At 40.1% G+C, this 20,266-nt stretch overlaps 1 protein-coding gene across 2 annotated transcripts in view; it reads left to right on the top strand.

Annotated features, from left to right (window-relative positions):
• Positions 1 to 20,266, top strand: part of kirrel3a (kirre like nephrin family adhesion molecule 3a) — a 159,781-nt gene that overhangs the window by 94,615 nt on the left and 44,900 nt on the right. For both annotated transcript variants that reach the window (XM_036524507.1, XM_036524506.1), the window contains exons 2-3: positions 8,317 to 8,466; positions 12,601 to 12,750. In XM_036524507.1, the coding sequence (XP_036380400.1) occupies positions 8,317 to 8,466; positions 12,601 to 12,750 (300 nt within the window). The remainder of the gene's footprint in view (positions 1 to 8,316; positions 8,467 to 12,600; positions 12,751 to 20,266) is intronic.

Raw genomic sequence — 20,266 nt, 5'->3', positions numbered from 1 at the left:
ATAGACGACCTGGCAACCTGGGTAACGAGAAACAACAAAACGGGAGGGCGCTGGGAGATGGCCTTGAAATACGGGAGAAACCCGGGAAAACGCATTGGATGAAAGTTTGCTTTATTTTATGAAAACCTGTGCACGTCTTTTGACCACAACTTTTGAAGCATTGCAATGAAAAGCAAATATATTACTTGTGTTTATTCTTCATACAAAGTGGGATGTAATGTCAGCCCTATGTTGGAGACAATGCAGAAATTTGCTGTGATGTCAAAACTGGATTACACAGAGAAACAACTACTATCATTGGAAAGGGTATGTTCTGCTGTTTATTTTGATAGGTTGACTTCGGGACTTTGTGACTTATTCAACCAGGAAGCAGGAGTGTGAAAATGGGTGAAGAAATTATTAAAGATATTACTTTGCAGAAGTTTGATCTGTCATCATAACGTGATTACTTCGGTATGTACAAATATGTGACTAGCATCATTACAAAGCTCCGGTTCCGCTCTTTCTTGTGATATGTGTTACATATCTATGCAATGACGAGTTCATGAGTAATTCAGACAAGAGTAATGGGTGTGGAGGTGGACGCAGAGCTGTATGAAGATTGTAACTATGATTCAGTTTTATGTAAATTCAAAATTATTGTTCTTGCCCACACTTAGTCGCATAGACAAGAAACTAGCATTGTTAGCAATGAGTACTTCGTGAGCAATTCAACCGAGAATAAGGGATGTGAATTTGGACGCAGGCTGCGTCTGTTGGGCTTTAAGGGTTTAAATACATTTTTAGTGACAATTACATTGTGTAATATGCTCAGTAACACACATATACTCTTTTCCCTCCATCATACTGTATGTTGAGAGATTTTTCAGGTTGTTTATGTTAAAAAGCCAGTCATAACTTGTATGTGGAGGTGGATTATAATTGCTGTGCAACATTGTTTTACAAAGATAATTGGAAATCACAACAGTGATAGACATTTGGACTGCTTCTGGCCAATGCATTTCCTCAGAGGGGTGTAATTGGCTCTACTCCTATGTTCCAGATGTCCTCCATGTTCTCTGAATATAGAATTGGTCAACTATTTCTGTGCTTTGTTTTTTGATGCTACAAGGAGACCAAGATTTTAATCCCATTACTCCATGTAAGCACCAGAACGCTCACAGCCTGTTCCCTAGTCAAACATTTTCAAAGTGTTTCTCACACATTCAGGTTCTTAAAGAGCCTCAAAAGCATTTTTTTTTTTCAGCCAACGGCCAGTGAACCAAAAATAAGGGAGATGGGGAACTTACCTTTAAACATGAATGCACTGTTAATTGGTGCCATTTATTTAAATTGGCATATATATGAAAACAGCAAAAATCAGACCTAAGGACACCAGTCATCTAAAGTTAAATCCTTTCCCTCTTATTTGTGGGTCGCTGGCTGTAACTGTTCTTAGAATGTGTTCAGCTGCACCTGAGCTCAGAAAACAATGTGAGTCATTCTTAGACCATTGAAAATAAAAAATAAACATATTTTGATAAAAAAGATATATTTTCTCATATTGTTTTGATTCTTGCTGGTAGCCTAGGGCTGTTTGTAAGTCCTTTGAACAACAAATGCAGCAGGATAATCAACCATCCCTACCCATGGCACAGAAGACTAGGATTTACACAGCTCCTACTGTCTGATCTTTAAAGCTATCATACAGAGAATAGCAAGTGGGTATAACTGTCCACAATTGTGTTTTTATCTCCTCCTCTGTTTCTAATATCCAGGCATTCCTCTTGAAGTTTTCCTTTGCAAACCCAGCAGTCTAAAGTTACATCTTCATGTGCTGTAATTGAGGTTAACTGGACAGTTCTTTGCATTTTAATTTATTTATACATTTTATTCTTTGTTTGTTTGCTGTGATGGTGTTAATTTTGTTCCTTTTAATGAAGATTTAGTTAGAATTAAACTGATTTTGTCCATCATGAGTTCTGTTGCAAGGTCTGATTAACTTAGCCTAGTCTAGTCGACAATGTAACATTATTTTTGAATTGCTTTTGGCTGAAATATCCCTTATTGTAAATCCTTACCGTTTCATTGTTCAGTGTTTTAAAAGTAAATGAAAGGAAAAAAAAAAAAAAAAACAGTTGAAACTCTGTTTAAGTTTTAGCTATATATGATTCTGGCAACAGCAGACAGCAGTTTTATTCTGTTGCCCCAGGAAAGAAATCACTTTGTATACTGTAATTTTGGACTTGCCCATGCTGCAAAGTAATTTCAGTGGAGTGCTTATAATTTAAAATGTAACAAGGGTATTTTATTTCATATTTTATTAATATGGAGAATTAATCTATATTGCTGTGTATTGCTAGCTACCTCATAACTGTAGCAAGAGTAGGTAATCTATACAGCATTAACCTCTCTTGGAAATAACTTCACAGAAAATTGAGCAAAATTGTAATTCATAACACTTTTCTCTCCAAAAGAGTATAGATAAATTTTTTTGCTGCCTTGTCAGACTTCCACTGGTTCTCTTTCTCACATTTTTGCTTTCTTGTTATTATCGTTGATGCTTATATTTGTTTGTCTACTCTAGCTGTGAACTACGTCCTCAGGACTCTCACCTACTTGCCATTTCAAGAACTCGACTTGACTTATGAAATGTCCTTCTTGGTTGGGATACAGCAGCTGTTTTGTTTCCTAATGTAGAGATACAGCTAATAGGGAGTCCAAGTTTCCAAAGCCTTAGACCCTTATCATCTCTGCACCATGTGAAACTTGTGGATTTAAAAACAAATCCATATTACAACAACAGATCTCACACTGATGCTAGGCCAGCAGATAACTGAACTGATAAATAATGCAAGCCAGCAGAACTATCTGTATTTCCACAAAGACTGAAATACATTTTTATCGGTTACTGTTTTATTCACTTTTAAAAAAGCAAATGTCTCTCTGCAGCCTTCTTGACTGTTAATTTTTGACATTTTTTCACATTTACCTTACAATTATCTTTAATTAATGAATACACATTTTGTTTGTTTGCTCTTTTATTATTTTTTAATGCCCTTGCCTTATCCAAATATTTTGAAATTCTTTGCAGATACAGTATCAGAATGGTTGTTTTCATTGAAATACATATTTATGCTGAAATACCATACTCCATTGATGTATGGGGCATTGAGGTATGGGACAGCCAGTAAATTGTTTGAGGCAGTCAATAAATTATGAGAACTGGTGAGCGAAATTAGTGTTCAGGATGATAAGCTTGTGGATGAGTGAGGGAGAAACATGTTGATACAGATCTATTGGCAGAAAGACAGAGAGCAGAGATTGATGGAGAGATCAGGTCATCTGGTTTGGCAGAATTCAATTAGACAGAGATGAGATTAGATAGAGCAATCTATATTACCGGGGTTCATGTTTACTTTGGTCCCCGCAGGGGCTGGATTAACTGAACTGCTTGAGTAGCAGACCCATTATTATTCTCAAATAACTCACACTGTTTATATGCAGGTACAATCTGAGCTTTATGCTGGGCTCAGATAATTTTCTAACTGTCTACAATTGGGAGCTTTTCATCTTTGCGTAAGCCGACTGGAACAGTCAGAGCTCAATTACAGGATTTATTTGTTTCGGCTAGGTAGAGGCTGAAAATAAAACAATGATGAGATTTATTCATTCATTTCACATTCTCATTAGAGCCAGTACAGGTCCTCAGGGTCCCTGTGGTAAAGAGGAGATGGATTGAACATTGGTCCTGCCATCCATGGCAAATGAACCTGCTAGCTCCATCTACTGTAGAGAGGGAAACCATGCCCAAATCTGTCTGATCGTGGTAAGGTTCAACGTTATGCAATTAATTCTAAGTTATGGCCCAATGTAAATGCTGAATGCAGGAATCATGGGTTCCTATTATAAAACTGTAATGCAGTCACTACAGTATACAAAAATGCTTATTTATAGACATGATAACTGAAGAGGAAGTGTATGGTTTCAAGTGTAGCCTCAAGCTTGAGGGTCAGAGTCCTCAGAAATGATTAATGTACCACCATAATGACAACAAGACATCTGACATTGCATTTGAATGTCTTAAGTGGACTGAAATGGGGGTTTCATTGAACGGTACATACATAAAGTAAAATGGAAATTATGAGAAAGGCAGCAGGTTATCTTCATATCATTTTAGGTATTGTGATGTTGATCTATCACTATGAATTTCACCTTCACCCCACTTGCACACACAAACCTGCTTCAACTTGATCTTGTATATCTACAGAGTCTCTGTGATGCTGTTTATCACAGTCCAAGTGGTGGGGGTTAAGGGCCTGGTCAGCTGCATAGCCAGGGTGGTCAGAGGCTGAACTGTGTATCTGAAGGCTAAGGGCTAAGAGGGATGCATGGAGGTTAAGGACGTGATGGACCCCAGTTGCTGTGAAAAACATAATCACATTACTTGGCCAATTCAACATTAAGAAGCCAGTAGTAAACACTAGCATACATCTCCATTTGGAAGAATGGACGACACAGAGAGTGATTATACCTTTACACAATGTGACAGTGGTACAAGAACCTTGTGGACTTGGCTTGGCTGTGAATCCAGTATTTTCATTTTGGAAAGAGACTGCTCTGTCTAGTGCTTACAAGAAAATGTGTGGAGCCTCCTGGTTAGGGAGTACATACTGATACAGATTTGTACACCAGAGACACTGTGCTTCTATACACCAGTCACAAAACCAAAGCAAAACAGGTTTGACTATGCTGTCACCATCAGTGGTGAATATAATGATGTGCAATACTTTTGCATGACATCCACTTGGAACTTTCATTGCCCTATTTTCAACAGCAGAGCACTGCCTTGGGCGTGAGTAAACATGGCAGCTGCACATTATTCCAGTCAGACAACACAGGCTCTGCACATATATTTAGAGTAACGAGAAACCAATAGATAGGGTGAGGGTGATCCTTGTAGCAAATACTGTGCAGCACCTTCCCAAAACAGGGGTTACTAGAGTATTTCCATAGTGTTGCATGGAACATGTAGTCACTCCGCCTTCCACACCATGTATTGGGGACTGCATTTACAAGCTGTGTGTTTAACATGTTATGTAGCCAATGTAAGACTAACCTCACAACTTTATGAGGGAGATCAAGCTATGTGTCATTTGTTATTCAGTAGTATGATTTGAGTGTTGTTTGATGCGCTAATTAGTAATGTCAACTACATAACTTCAAAGATGCTGCAATTAGCTAATGTAAGCATGAGCAGAATGCTTGTTACCAACAAGAGGCTGAAGGGTGGGTGCTCAAGGGATGGAGATGCTGAATAGTAAACACAATGGCAAAATGTTGGTCCTGTTATTTATACTGTTGGGATTTGTGAAATGGGTGGAGCTAAATCGTATCCATTTCATTTATAACTCCATTTGCATTAGGCTACTTTAGTCAGACTTTCAGCTAAGCAACTTGGCAAATACACACACACACACACACACACACACATGCACAACAGGCTGTGTGAGCCAATCAAAAATATGCAATTAAAATAAAAAAAAACTGTGCTCAACTGCTTACATATACAGATACAACCCCACTGCACAACTGCACTGCACGACATCTTAACATTTTTTTCAAGGATCATTCTCGGGTAGCACAATTGTGCTGTTAATAAACTGTTATTAAAAGCGATTGCTGAATGCCAATCTTCCGTCACCTGAGTCACAATGCAATCAGCAATCACCCGCCCATGGAGGCTCTCAAAGAAAATGTTTTGTTATCGCTATCAAACCGCAGGGCCCGCGGTTCTTGCTTTCATTTATTAATTTTTTTTGGTCTCCTTGACATCTTGATCATCTGGTGTTATCAGCTCTCATTCTTTGGAAAAAAAAGAAAGGAATGTGTTTTTTTTTTTTTCACTTGGGTGAACGTCATGCTTAGTTGGCTGGAGGCTGGAGGATGTAAACGAGGAGCCGCTGCCATCGATTCAGGCCCAGTGGAGCGGAAAGCAGGCAGATGTGACCGGTCGGGTGCATGGAGGGCCCCCCCTTTCGCTGGTCTAGGCGACTTCTCCATGTCGCCCACCCTCTCCCTTGACCCCATGCAATTTCCTCTCCGGGTGACCTACATAAGTAGCCTGCCGTCGAAGTTAATGGAATCAACATGCCCTAGGTTTACTGGTCAAGTAGCCACACTAGGTGGTGTTTGCCACCCATCTGGCTTTAGGAGGGAGGCAGTCGGCAGGCAACCTGTATAAGAAAAGATATTAACAGTCCTTGCAAGCCAGAGAAGATGATGCCTTCTGTGCCTGGTTCCTTTTCGTTGAGGTATAACATGAATATATTTGCATTCATCAAAATACTGGTAATGCAGCTCTCTTTGATCATTCTTAGAATGCAGAGGGCTGAGTTAGGAACAGACGTGGTTGTGGGAAAAGTCTGTGGCTTTGTTCAGATGGACACTATCAAAAAAGCACTGGGCAGGGCGAAAGTGGGTAGGTCAGACATAGAGCTGATGTTCAGTGTGGGTGGAGAAAGAGAGAAACAGAATCTCAGACTGATCCTGCATCAGCTGGCTTGAAGAAAAGGGAGTCTCTTTCCACTCACAGTGCAAACAGAAGTTCTGATATATGTCTCGCTAACCACTGAACAGTTGCTTCAACTGCTGTCCCCCTGGGGACAGTCTCTGTGTAACATGCAAATCCCTCTGGGTGTTTGTATTTAGGAGAGGGAGGGATGTGGATGTCTGTATAACAACATTGTTATTGCTGCTGGTCTCATATTCTTCTTATATTTCTTTAGAGCAGAAAGTTGTTCAGGTAATATAGCGATGGCACATTGTGAAGTGATTGCGCCGTAGAACTTGCTTGGAGAGAACTCTGCTGGGGAAAAAACGGCCTACAACCTGAGATATGTGTTTAAAGATCCTTGAACATATTTCAGAATGTTGATTAATAATGGGCCAATGGATATGATGTAGTTTCTATGAGAGAAAACAACATAAATCAGTCAGAGGATTCCATGTTCAACTTTTAACAAACCATCAGTTCTCAATAGACTGGAAACACTGGGTGACTGATGTGTTGGCTAATGCAATACTTCAATGGAAGGAAAACGATTTTGACTGTAGGTAATAGAGTAATTTGTTGTACCTTTTTTTCAAGTCATGTTAGTAACTAGATATCCTTAGTGATGGATTTGTTTGTAGTTTGTCATTAAAGTTCAGCAATTACCTTCATAAAACGTGTAAAGGGCAAGAAAACAAGAAAACAAAGCATGCAGGGAAATGCATTAAAGTGAGTAATCACATAAATCACAGTGTTAGAACATATTTAAAAACAGCAAGATGATACACTTTGGCATACATTGTTATCACATTTGTTTGCAGTTTTCTCCTGTTTTGCGACATCAATGCCCCATGGGGATTTCTCTAAATCAATTCCTGTCTATTACTGTCTTCTGCATGTATGTTCCACACAATGTGAAAATAATTTAAGTAACAGAATGAGAGAGAGACAAAAAAGACGCACATTCAAGGCTAGGCCTATCAAGCTAAAGGGAGAACATCCAGAGATGCTGCTCACAAATCAGGGTGACACTTCCAAATCTCAGGATGCATCCTATGTCCTCTTGGTTTATGAAAAACGAAGGAGATTCGCCATGCCTTCAGCTAAACATAATCTGCTGAAAATGTTAACATCTCGGTGAGACCCTTTAGATGCAGTTGCGTGTATGACACACAGGGCTTTGAAAGCATTTATTTTTTTCTCTCTTTTCATTCCTGGGACATTCCCATTATCCTACGTGGTCATTGTGCAAAAGAATGACTGTTTATGCCACTCTGTGCAGGGGTGTAAAAAAAAAAAGCTTTCACCAACTGCGGCTCATGCGTCAGACACATCTCACTGCATTTTAATAGAATCCTCCTGTTTCCTACAACTGAATGGGGTCTGCAGCTGTCAGCAGCCCTCCACTACACCACACTCACTGTCTAAACACAGTCAAGTCACCCCATTAGGCCCGTGCTACACATCTCTGCAATGCACGTGCTTGTGACAAGGTGTCGACAGACCTGAGAGCCGAGGCTCTCGACGAAATGGATTGGTTGAATAATAAAAAATTAAAAAAAAAAACTCCTTATCTTATGGTACGTGCAGGTGCTTTTGATCTACAAAGCTGTATGCTGATGGGTTTCGTTCAGGGCCTGTTACGAGGCCACAGCGCTGTAGGCTACCTTGCTGAAAGGAAGTAGTGAAAGGGGGCCTCTGTGGAGCTGTGAATGCAATTGTGGGTGTGCTGCTGTGTGATTATTGTGTTTTTTACGTACGCGCTGCTGTCTTTCTTTCTCCAGGGGTGTGCGCCATGTTCACTCAACAGCCCCAGGACCTGGTGGTGGTGGCTGGCCAGCCTGTCACCTTGCCCTGCTCCATTCCCGGTTACCACGGCATCGTGCTCTGGGTCAAGGATGGTCTAGCTCTGGGTGTGAACCGAGATCTCTCTGGTATGGTCACAGAGATAAATTTTTACTTTCTATCTTTGCTGTACTGTTGTTATTTCTTTTTTATTTCTTTGTTTTTTTTTGTTCTCCTGCTTTATTGTTGTCTCTGTTTATATTTCACTTCATTGTTTTTCTTGTTTACCATTTTTCCTTGACTAACTTTTGTTACTCTGCATCCTAGGTTTGTCTACCTGAGGGTGTCTGTCAGTAGGTACAAAATACAGAATGCAATAGAATGGTTTATTTGATTTTGATCTAAAAAAACACTTCACCCTGGAGAGACTGAGTCTTTTTTTTTCAAAATATCAGTGATTACTGCACTTTTGTTCACAGTGTGATTTCCAACCACTAAAATACACCAAAAAGTGAAACAGCCAGCCTTGTTTCAAGAGCTTTTTCATCATTAAACTGCCATTAGGGAGACAAAATTGCTTTTCAAAATTACTTTTTTTATTTAAATCATGGATGTAAACATTGTCATGGTTTATCACAACCTCTGCTGCAAATTAAATAGCACAACCCTGCAACAACTGTGTCTTGTCAGTGATGGCGGTCAAAAAATATATCTGTAAGTTCTAGGATGTGCCACTGTATCAATTTAATTCCCCTACCACTCTTTATCAGTCTCCAGGGAGGTTGGCAATGGTGCTGAACAGTGGCAGAGTGGCCTGGCCATGGGGAACTAACTGCACATCAGTGGCAGTTAAATAGCCATAGTTGAAAGCTGTGGACTGACCTCAGTGTGCCTCCACCATGAAATAAGTGGCACTTCATTCTTTATAGCAGATCAATGGCAGGCAGTGGAGAATCAGAGTGATGTGGTGTATGCAGCACTGTTTGCATAGAAAATGCCAAGAGGTGATGGCGCAGAGGATATGACCCTTGTAAAATGAACTGCAGTTTGAACTGAGTTGATTATTATACAGTATCAAGACTGATACCTTTCCACACCTGTTCTGAATAACACTGCCTTTTTCAAGAAATCATGCAGTTCATGGTAAAGAATAACACCACTTTGTGCATAGGAACTGGACTGCAACCTATGGATGGAGCCTTGTCCGTAACTGCTTTTTGCTGCATTCGGAGAAAAAGGGGATTACAATGAGAAGACATGGCTCCTGTTCTCTACTGGCAAAAGACATCAGACAAAAAGGGGATGGTGGAATTCTATTGTCCATTTCCCTTTGTTTTGCTCTCATTATCTTAGATTAGACAGAGGTGCTAAACCTACTGCAATACCATAAATATTCATCCCCCATGGTGGTGATCTGAGCAGTCTGTAAATCAGATCGTAAAATCAAAAATATCTGTGGCCAGTGTGTCAGGAGAGCATGCTAATTCAGCTAATGAGCACACTATGCTGGTGTCCTGTAAAGCTGCATCCACTGCCTAATGTAATACAAAAGCTCACTGGCTCCCTCTACCACTGCTATCCCATATCATACTTATCCCTCTAAGGGATCTGCTTTGCATGACGTTCTCTTACCAATGAGAAGTTAGTATAGTATAATGCCACCTGTTCACCACCAGTGACAAGCCTCAATGTCCCACCCTCCCCTTCACTAATGTTTGACCGCTCTTGAGCTACTGTGAAGAATAATTGGTAACACTTTACAATAATGACACATGAATTCACATTAACTAATGCAGTAGTCACCATGGGTTAATGACTTTCAAACTACATAACAATGCATCAGCTAAAGATATTTCTGGTTAGTTAATAGCTGACAAATACGTTCCCTTATGATCTGTAATGACAATAAGGGTTTGGTTTCTTCAGGTGAGTTCTTCAGGTATTCATTAATATCCATAGGGGCTATATTTATTTCCTTTATTTGTGTAGCATGTCACAATTTTTAGAGGGCCCCCTCTTTTGAAGGTGGTGAGGCAAAAAAATGATGTGATACTTTCTCTAGCTTTCTTTGAAGTCAACAGTAATAAATAAATAAATATGTAAATACATCACTGACATTTCTTGTGGGTAGAAGACCCACATTACAATTCTTCCTTTCACACTGAAAACTAAGACTTTGCAAAAAAATCTGTGTGGGGCTACCCACCACAAGTTTGTAAGTAATCTTATTTAAATCTTCCACACAATATATTTAAGGCTTGAAACAGAGTCTACTTCTCATGGCGTTGCATGCGTATAACAGACCACATGTTACAGCATTTTATCATTTGGGGGGCATGGTGAGGCATTCTGAATTACTTCAGGCTCTCTCTGATTAATTCTGTTGTGGTTATTGACAATCCGCTGCCAATTTTGAGATTCACATTACAGTAGGTGAGGCTGGGTGGCTGAAGACAGTGCATGCGCATATGACTATACTAACAGCCACGTGTGCTGCAAGTTAATGAGAAATGCAAGCTCTCTGGAATCAGAGGATTTGTTCTCATCTCCAGCTGGGTATAAAATGCCACTAGATGATTGCGCAGTGGCATTGATCCCGTGACAGCAAAATAAACGTCAGTATTTTATACTGAATCAATGGCCATTAATGTTATTTACCGCGCCAAGTTAAGTTTGATCCTTCCTCTGTTAAACCAAAGCCTGAGCTTTTATTACCCATCTTACAGTGTTCTCCAACTCCGTTAGCGCTGGCATCTCTTTCTGCCCTCAGAATGATCCATATATAGGAAATGCAACACGGGCAAAAGTCTGAGGAAAGATGGTCTTCGTCTGGCTTTCCCAAAGCACCCTGCCCTCCATTAAACATCCTGCCGGAGCTTTCAGATCCTCTCCTTTCTGCTTGTGTTGTTCTTTATTTTTATGAGCACTTGTATCCCTCTATTACCTTAGAGGGATATTAAAAGTGCCATACTGGAAGATGGGAAGCACTGTGCAGTAATAGGCAGTAACTCTTCCCTCAATGGCGAGATGACGGCTCCTCTATGCCATATTAAAATTGAATGAGGTCTAATGAAGCAATGGACGGTAATTGGAGTGTTGCAGTACAATGGGCTGGTAGTTTGATTCAATAACTTAATTGCTATTGTGGCCCAGTAAAGTCCACTTTCACAGACGTAGTCTTAACATACTAAGATGATACTTAAAAGGTGTGACACCAAAGTCAAAAGTAGAAAAGAAGCTTTGGAGAGAGTGAGAGACGTGCTGATGTAGGCAAACCAGTACAGTACATGATTTTTTTCTTGGGGAAACTATACCCAAAATGGATATAAAAGAGGGTAAAATGTTCTAATATATCTCCCACTCTCAGCTTTACTTAATTGTCAAATAATTTAGACAAGACTTTAGCAATCTCTTCAATAATATACCTGACTCACTGAGATTGCTCAGCAAAGGGCAAAACAGTTCTTGAATCAGACCATGTCTAATACTGTAACTGGAGAGAATTTTGTCTGATGCCGTTGTACTTTCGATTCCAAGCTCTTCATGTTAAAAGTCTGAAAATTGCTCTATAAGACCCAGTGATCACAGGTGTCTTTTTTGTTTTCCATTGGGAAGAGGTACTGTACTACACGGCATGCTCACAATGCAAATGTTATAAACGGTAATCTGAAATGCCACCCAGTCAGCAGGATTTTTTCTTGAGTAGTAAAACAGTCAGGTCTACGGAAAACACCTTTCCCTTTGTGTTATTAAGCCATAAATCTCCCAACCATTGTGCGGCGAGTTTCAATCTCTCTCGTCCGTCACCACTGTTTACAGCTTCAAATCATCACTTTTATTATTTCATCCAAAAATAAATAATGAAATAAACCCAGGGAAAAAAGAAGGAGTGTGTCCTGCTGTGTGTTATGTCTCCCAGCAGTTTGCCCACCGGGGTCTGAAACTTGTATTAAATTGAAATGACAGCCCATCCTTCTTTTGGGGAAACACGGGTGTGGCTGAGTGCAGTCTCACCAGAGTGAGGCTTTGCTCCACTGGATGTAAATCATAAAAACAGAGTGAGGTGTCTGATTGCCTTGCATCACCACTTTGACATACACAACACAGCTCTGTGTTTTGGTCTTTGCAAGTAGGCAACCTAGGCAAGTGTGCATTCTTGATGGTGGTTCAAATTTTTTAGGTTTCCAGCAGGGTACACCTGAAAGAGTGCCAATGAATTCACTCAGTAAGTCTTCTGATGCTTGTCCAGGTAGACCGTTAATGACAGGTGTCGTGTATTCTAGGATACCCTCGGTATTCCGTGGTGGGGGACCACAGTGAGGGGGAGTATCATCTTCGGATTGGTCGCGTGGATCTGACGGACGATGCCCTCTTTGAGTGCCAAGCCATCCAGGCTGCCATCAGATCACGACCCGCCCGCCTGACTGTGCTGGGTGAGTCAAAGCTGTGCAACAACAGGCACGAATGTTGTCTCTCGCAGACACGAGTGTACATCAGCACAGGTCTACATACACTACTGTCCATTTCCACACAATCATATTTCACCATAAAGTACTCCTTTGAAGTGGGCATAGTTGCTGAAGCAGTGGTATTGTTCTTCCATCACGTCCCTTCCAGGAGAAAGATAGTAATATCAAAATGGATATCACTGGGCTCCCGTGTGGCTCAGTTGGTTACGTTGCTTATTCTAATAGCAAGCTGAGCCCTGCATCCCAAGTTCAAGTCTGGGCTCCATCTTTAGTTGACAATGACAGGGGTACTCCATCAGCAAAACATAATTGCCCCCATTACACCTGGGAAGGGTGGGTTACATTGATCAGAGTGTCCCTGTCACAGTGCTCAATAGAGTTGCTCAAATGATGTCAGTGGAGGTGCATCTATCCTCTGTTTGCCCATCTGTAGGGCACTGTAGGACTTGTAGTACAAAACATAGCAGAGTGACAGGGAAGAGAGGAGTCAGAGAGAGAAAAAGGGGCAAGGGAAGTTTGCAGTATCTTCATCCTGAGAGGCTGGATAGATCTATTGATTTCCATTAATAAAAAGTTAAACTAATGCTCTATAACAGAGAAGGCAGAGAGACAAAAATTACCACTGACAGCTCTCATTTTGGTGCACCCTCTGCAAATGCAAACTAATTGGTCATTTTGAAAGCAGGTATTAATTTTACAGGAATGGATAACCCACATTTTTTCCACCACTTTGTATTCTCATGGGTGGATTTTCACTCATGATTTCACATGAGTGATCTCATGCACATTCCCATTATTTCTTTATGTGTTGGGTGGAAGATCAGCAATGCAAATAAAATTTAAGGCTCACCCATTGTTTTAGCCCCAGCTTTACTCTTTACTTCAGAATTCACTTACTGCCAACACAGCAGCTATATCAGTCTTGCTATTCATCAGATCAGTGAAAAGCGTTTTCATGGTATTAATACAAAGGGAAAAGCAGAGTACTGTCCTGTAATGCTAATGCTTATGGGCCTCAGTGATGCCAAAATTCAACTCCAAATAATACAAGTGCCAGACCTGCCAAATGAATGCTCTGGAATATTACAAATAGTGCTACACTTCGTGTGCTCACACCAACACAATTCAAAGTATTATTATACAGTCACTGAAAATGACAGTGCTCTGTTTTAGCCCTGATTGCTATCAGTGGAAAATAGCAAAGCCCCTGCATTTATGTTTTGCGCCCATGTCAAAAATCAGGCCTTCAATAGTTATTTTTTCCTCTTCTGCTAAATTTAACATTGGTGTCCAAAGACCATGTTTTTGCATGAGAAATGAAAAGATTATTTACTGAGACCTGCAGTACTTCATCATGCATGGAGTGGTATTTGCCTCAAACAAATGTGTGATTTATTCCCAGATCATGGCTAATCAGTTTCTTTGAAATACCTGCAATACATTTTTTATCATCCTTCTGATTTGAACTGGATCAATCTTGTCCTTATGGAAATGCACTGAATCAAATCAGCCTCCAGGCATCTAAAGGAATGCTGATTATCATCATCGATTTGCACCTCACAATTAAAGTACAATATTTTTCCAGAGGTTTCAGTTCGTTATCTATTCCTCCACTAACAACATTTGGTTGACAGATCTAAAGTTGGGCACTTAGAGGGAAGTGAAGATGTTAGTGATTTAATGTCAATTAAAATGATCAATTGTCAATAAGCAGGACACCATTTGGCTTTGTTTTTCTTCAGAGGTCGGACGTGGGAAACAAATTATCTTTAATTCCTGGCCCCATCATTAGTCTATCATTTAATCTCCCACTAACAGGTTTACTCTTGAAAGGTTACAGACAAAGCCAGTGAGCAGCCTCGCCGCTGAAGTAATGAAGGTAATGTATGCACAATGTCACAATCAATCCCCATGCTGCTGCTTCCCCCCTGAGGAGATGGCTGCCTGTGGGCCTATTGACTGGTGTGACAGAGTCACCAGCCGTAATCTTCTTTCTCACCCCTGACAGCTAGAGGAAGCTTTTTTTTTTTCTCATAACCCAGTTGGATGTCTGGATGAGAAGTTTGTCTCGTATCTGTTTGCTTGAGTGAAGCACAGTTGGAGTGTTATTTTACAAGTGCTCTCAGGGTTTTGATGCTGTGCAGTTGGATGTAGGTGCTCTCTCCCCTCTTCAGTGCCCTCATAGCTCACTGTGGCACCACAATATCTTTTCCCCCATGGTGATTTTGTTCACAGGCAGATTTCCTACTGGTGTCATTGATGCCCTATGTTTTTGAAAGTGTTAACGTTCTCAAAGCCTTAACACAGCTGCTTCCATTACCCTTTTCCCTCTCTAAATGGTACTTCTGGAGAAAACTTATGAAAAGTCCTTGAGAAACTTATCTGCCCCGTGAACAAAAAATAAATCTATCTGCTTGGTAATACAAAATGAGCTTGTGCAGTTTGAGTAATAACCTGACCTTACATTCCTTTTTCAATGAACGCTCACTTTTCTGAACACTGAAAGTGATTAAATAAATAAAATGTAGTACTTTCAATTATTTTTATGACCAGCGTTGAGCAGGCAGCAGCAAGCAGCAGTGTTGTCTCTGATGTACTGGAGAGGGGCCTTCGTTTAAAACCTCAAATTTGCCTTCCCCTTTCAAAGTAGCCATGGGATAAAATCGCCCTCTCTGAATGACATTTGAACTTTGAACTCCTTCTGAGAGCACCAGAGTGACCCACGTCCCCTCCTGGTGGCCAGGCTGCTGAATTAAGCATGAGGTGCAGGAGAGATGGGATACACAGGAGAGGCCCATGAGGCTAATTATATCCTAGGAAAGTCCCTCCAGCAAGACAGTGAACCTGTGAGCATGAGTTCAAGTTCGGTCTGTGGCCTGAAAGTACGGGAGTCTTTGCCACAAAAGGTCACCCCTTGATTTAAATGGGCCCAAGAGACAAGCTGAGGGATATCTTTCTTCAGCAGTCCAATATTACTACCGTTTATTATGAACACAGGGATGGATTTTACAGTGCAGTTGTCTGTGTCTCTGCAGATCCAGCCTCCATTGATCCCTCTTGTTTGACATTTTGAGATCTCTTAAAACACGTGCTCTGATGCCTCTCTGAGAGAAGCCCTCCGTTCATGGCACAGCCTCTACTCATCCGATGCTTTTCAAGATGAAAGGCAACATGAAAGGGCTGCAGAATGATGTGATTTGTGGCAACATACACCTTAGCATCCTCCCATGATGGCAGCTTCAAAATTGCCCATAAAGAAATGTTTACTTTGCTGCTAAGCAAGCAAAAGGATCACATCTATTTCTGTTTTCATTCTCTGACAACAAAGGAATCCATTAGACTGACACAGAAATAGGAAGATTGAGTCTCTGAAATCAACTCTACTTCAACAGGGTGCCCCTGATTTCCTGAAGACCTTTTAACAGTCCTGTGTATCCATGTATTGAGCACCAATGCATCTTCATATTATATTTTATTTACATTTCATTTAATGTTTACTTGAGCTGAATGAGACATGAGACCAAACATTAGTACAAAACATTTCTAGTCCAGTGATCTGTGAACAATCAGCGTAGGTATGCTATATTAGCAGAAGCATAACAGGACAGTGACTTGTTCATTGTATTTGGTCTTGTTTCTCACCTTTTCTAATTCCAGTGGCCCTTTAATATCATGAAGTGCAGAGAAAAGGGAAGCTGAGGGAAGGAAACTAAAACTCTCATGTGTTAAGTACTCTCAAACGAGAGTGTCTGTTTCATTTCAATTGATCTTGGCTTTTTAATGTTCAAGCATTGCACTGACACAGGATGCTTTTAGTATTTTATCACTCACTCAAACAAGCCCTCGCTATGGCTGTCCTTCTCATTTAATTTTTAAACTGCAGCCATTACAGACTGTTGCAGAAAAACAGCAGTTTTGCAGAGAATATTATTATAAAATTCTTATGGATAATAGAAATACAGTAGCTCCTGTTGCTGTCAGTTCAGTTTGAGAAACTAGCAGTATCATTTCTACATTTTACAGCAAAAAAAACAAAAAAACAATGACAGTGTAAAAATGGAGCATGACTTATTTAAATTGCATTGAGCAAGTGGAATGGAAAAAAACTACTTGTTTAGAATTAGGACTGAAAAAAAGTACAAAATTATAAAACAGACACAGAAAACACAATACATCCCCAGCTCCCATGAACTGAAAACATCACACCAAATAGGAGGCAACTCAAAGAGTAGGGGCTGTGACCCTTGTATACATTTAAACTAACAACAAAACCAGTTGCTGCAGCATGATATCAAATGCAAACAGGTGTATCTTGACAGCACTGAAGGGTTCTGTGGCTACTGATCCATGTCTCTCTTTTACTGTGACATACTTTTTTGAGATCTTAACTCCTTGACCTACAGAGCTACCATCTATGCCACTTTTACTTTTTGTCATTGGAGCAAACAGAGCTCCAATGACAAACAATGGTAGAGTGATGCCACCTATGTTGGCAGGAGCAAAGTACTTGAATGCTTTTACTCCCACCCATCCTTCTGGGGTTTTTGTCTAGGACAGTTGAGACTCTTTAACCCCTGATATGCCCCTATTCATTTTACCCTGAGATTTTCTTTTTCTCTTAGTCTGGCTCAGCTTGTGCCAAATATAATTTAATAGCATCACTACACTTATCAAAAGCCATCCTCTCCATCTGTTTAGAGTTCTCTTTTCATCGACAACAAAGGACAACATACCAACTCCATCAAACCGAATATGCAATAGAAGCAGAAGTGAAGGCTTATTTTGAAGTTAACATGGCTCATGATTAGGTAATTTCAGCACAGTGAAAACCATACAGAACATACAGCACATAACAAGTACATCCGATTAATCTTCCCAATTACCTCAAGTCTGAGACTGGGCAGCAAAGCAGAATGTTCAATGCATCTGATGATTTTAATTTTATCTTTACCATTGATCCACACTGGCCCCATGGGCTGTTTAGTATTGTACATAATGTGGTTAGCTGCACATTACTCAGTTAGTCCTTTTTTCTGGGCTTTTACAATTAACACCACAAATATACCTTCTCACCTGAAGTAGAAAGAAACTGGATAAATCCTGTTTTCCCTATAAAAAAAGTTTATAGGGAAATATGCCCCTGAGGTTTGGCCAGCCAGAGACGTGAAACAAATTGCACCTTATCTTGCACTCTGAGGGCCGTTACATTTCCATTAAATTTAAGCGTGGTTTAATTAACTCCAGTGGCATCTCCTGTCTAGAGAGGGAAGATGAGCTAATGCAGCTGGTGATTGACAGACCCTCCCCAATTTAAGTCACTGACAGGGTAACTTGTGCAGATTTGCAGCCTCACCTGCAGGGTGCTGTTGCCGAGTCTCTGATGGGCACAAACATGCTGTGTATGCTTATCAAGAGGATATGATTATTTCCAGGCATGTGCCTTCAGAATGTCTGAAGCCCTGCTAAGCTAATCCACTTGAAAGGGGGTAATCGCCGAGGTTTTTCCGTTGTGGTGCGGCGCAGTGAATGAACCCATTATGAAAGTGATTAATCCGCTTAATTAATCCAAGACAAATTCTCGTGAGGAATATATCAGGAGATCAGAGACAGAATTCAGATACATTGCTGTATAAGACAGGTCACATTTCCCCCATGTCCCATTCCTTCTGTTTTCTAAAATGAAATTGCATTAGCTCTCCCTCCTTTTTCTGTCCAAGGACTAAATGACTTTGTGTTTTCCATTGTGAGAACAGAGGAAAAGGCAGGGTTCAGACCACTATGAAGAGAAAATAAAAACAATCCAGTGACAAATGGTCAAGCTACAGTGTGAAGGGATTCTGGCTAGCCAGTCTGTAATTAAAGGGGAGCAATCAATCAGCAGCTGTGACATGCTCATAAGAAACCTATTGAGTGGCTGTGGTATGCCGTTAATTTGGAACCATTAAGGTCATTGCGTTTACAAACATAGCAGTAGGTTAAATGCTAAACCCTTGAGCCTCTCTCAGATGCTCGTTGGAGGGCTGGTATAAGGGGGATATATCTCACTGGCCTCAAATTATAGCCAATGGGCTCATCTTTTTCTTAGTGACAGCATGGCATGACTGGCATCCCAGCTTTTATCATCCGCTATGAATTCCGTGACACTAGCACAGAAATTGCTACTTGCCTTCTGATCTATATAGCATCTGTCCAGTGTAAGGAAGGGATGGCAGGGGATTCAATATTTCAAGCTACAGTGGCGTAAACCTCGATTTTCAAAATGTAGCACATATAGTGCCGTTATCCATCACATTACATTATTGTCATTTAGCAGGCACCCTTACCCAGAGCGATTTACAAAGTGAATCTAGTACAGTGGCATGAACAGGTGTACAAACAGGACAATACTAGTCATATTCTAACATGTGTTAGTGCCAAACACAGCGCTGGGATCACGCAATCGTCAGGTGCCTACCTAATTCAGGTGCAGTGCAGTATACCCTGCCACAATACTACTCCAGACAGAAAGTTACGACATATACTGCCGTAAAACTACCACGCACTGTATAAAATTAAACAAAAGGGAAATGAAAGGTCACATTTTGGCTGAAGAGGTGGATCTGCAGTCTGTGACATTCATTCACATTACATTGCCATAGGAAATTGAATATAAAAATCTTTCAGAATGATGTATTGATGTAAATTGAGTGTGAAATATGACTAGTGCACCACATCAATATAATCAATTATGATGAGCTATTCTGACTATTTAGAACATTCATTGGTTAATTGTTCTATTTAATTAACACAAGATGTAGACTAATTGATACAAATGAAATCAAATTATCTGAGACTGTACACACAACTTTACATTTCATTCAGCAAGAATAACTCATTTACCCCTACTCTTAACTACAGTGAATGACATACATTTGAATAATATGACAGTGCAGAAACACTGCAATACACAGTAAATGCAGTCTGACACCCTGTTTTATCTGTGAATTATACATAAGTTAATAAAAATTCCCCTGTTCTTCTCCAAACTACAATATATAGGAAAAACTCAAAGAGGATTTAATCCATTGTAAAAGAATGCAAGGGGTGGGGTAGGCATGAAACTTAACTGGGACAAACTCAGATGAGGCAAGTAAACAAAAGTAAACAAAAATTTGAAAGTAGGATTTCAGTATGTATAAAATAGTTATAAAACACAGCGTATTGTTTTGATTATCATTGTGTTGCTTATTATTAATAGCAGAAGTACTATTGGTTCATTGTTTTATTCAATGAGAATGCAGTAGTAATAATAATTATTGTCACTGAATAACCAGTATTTTTGGCAAAAAATGGGAAAATGTGGATTCTTTAAGAATCACTAAAGTAGTGACTAGTGGGTCAAACAATGGTAAATATAATTAATAGACTGTACATCAAAGATGTAAACTTGCAGATTGAGCAGAGTGCACTTTATTTGCAGAGTAGCTTAACCTCCCAAATA

This window comes from Megalops cyprinoides, chromosome 3, assembly GCF_013368585.1.
Source record: "Megalops cyprinoides isolate fMegCyp1 chromosome 3, fMegCyp1.pri, whole genome shotgun sequence".
NCBI classification, from domain to species: Eukaryota; Metazoa; Chordata; class Actinopteri; order Elopiformes; family Megalopidae; genus Megalops; species Megalops cyprinoides.
This window is presented reverse-complemented; position numbering and strand designations above follow the sequence as displayed.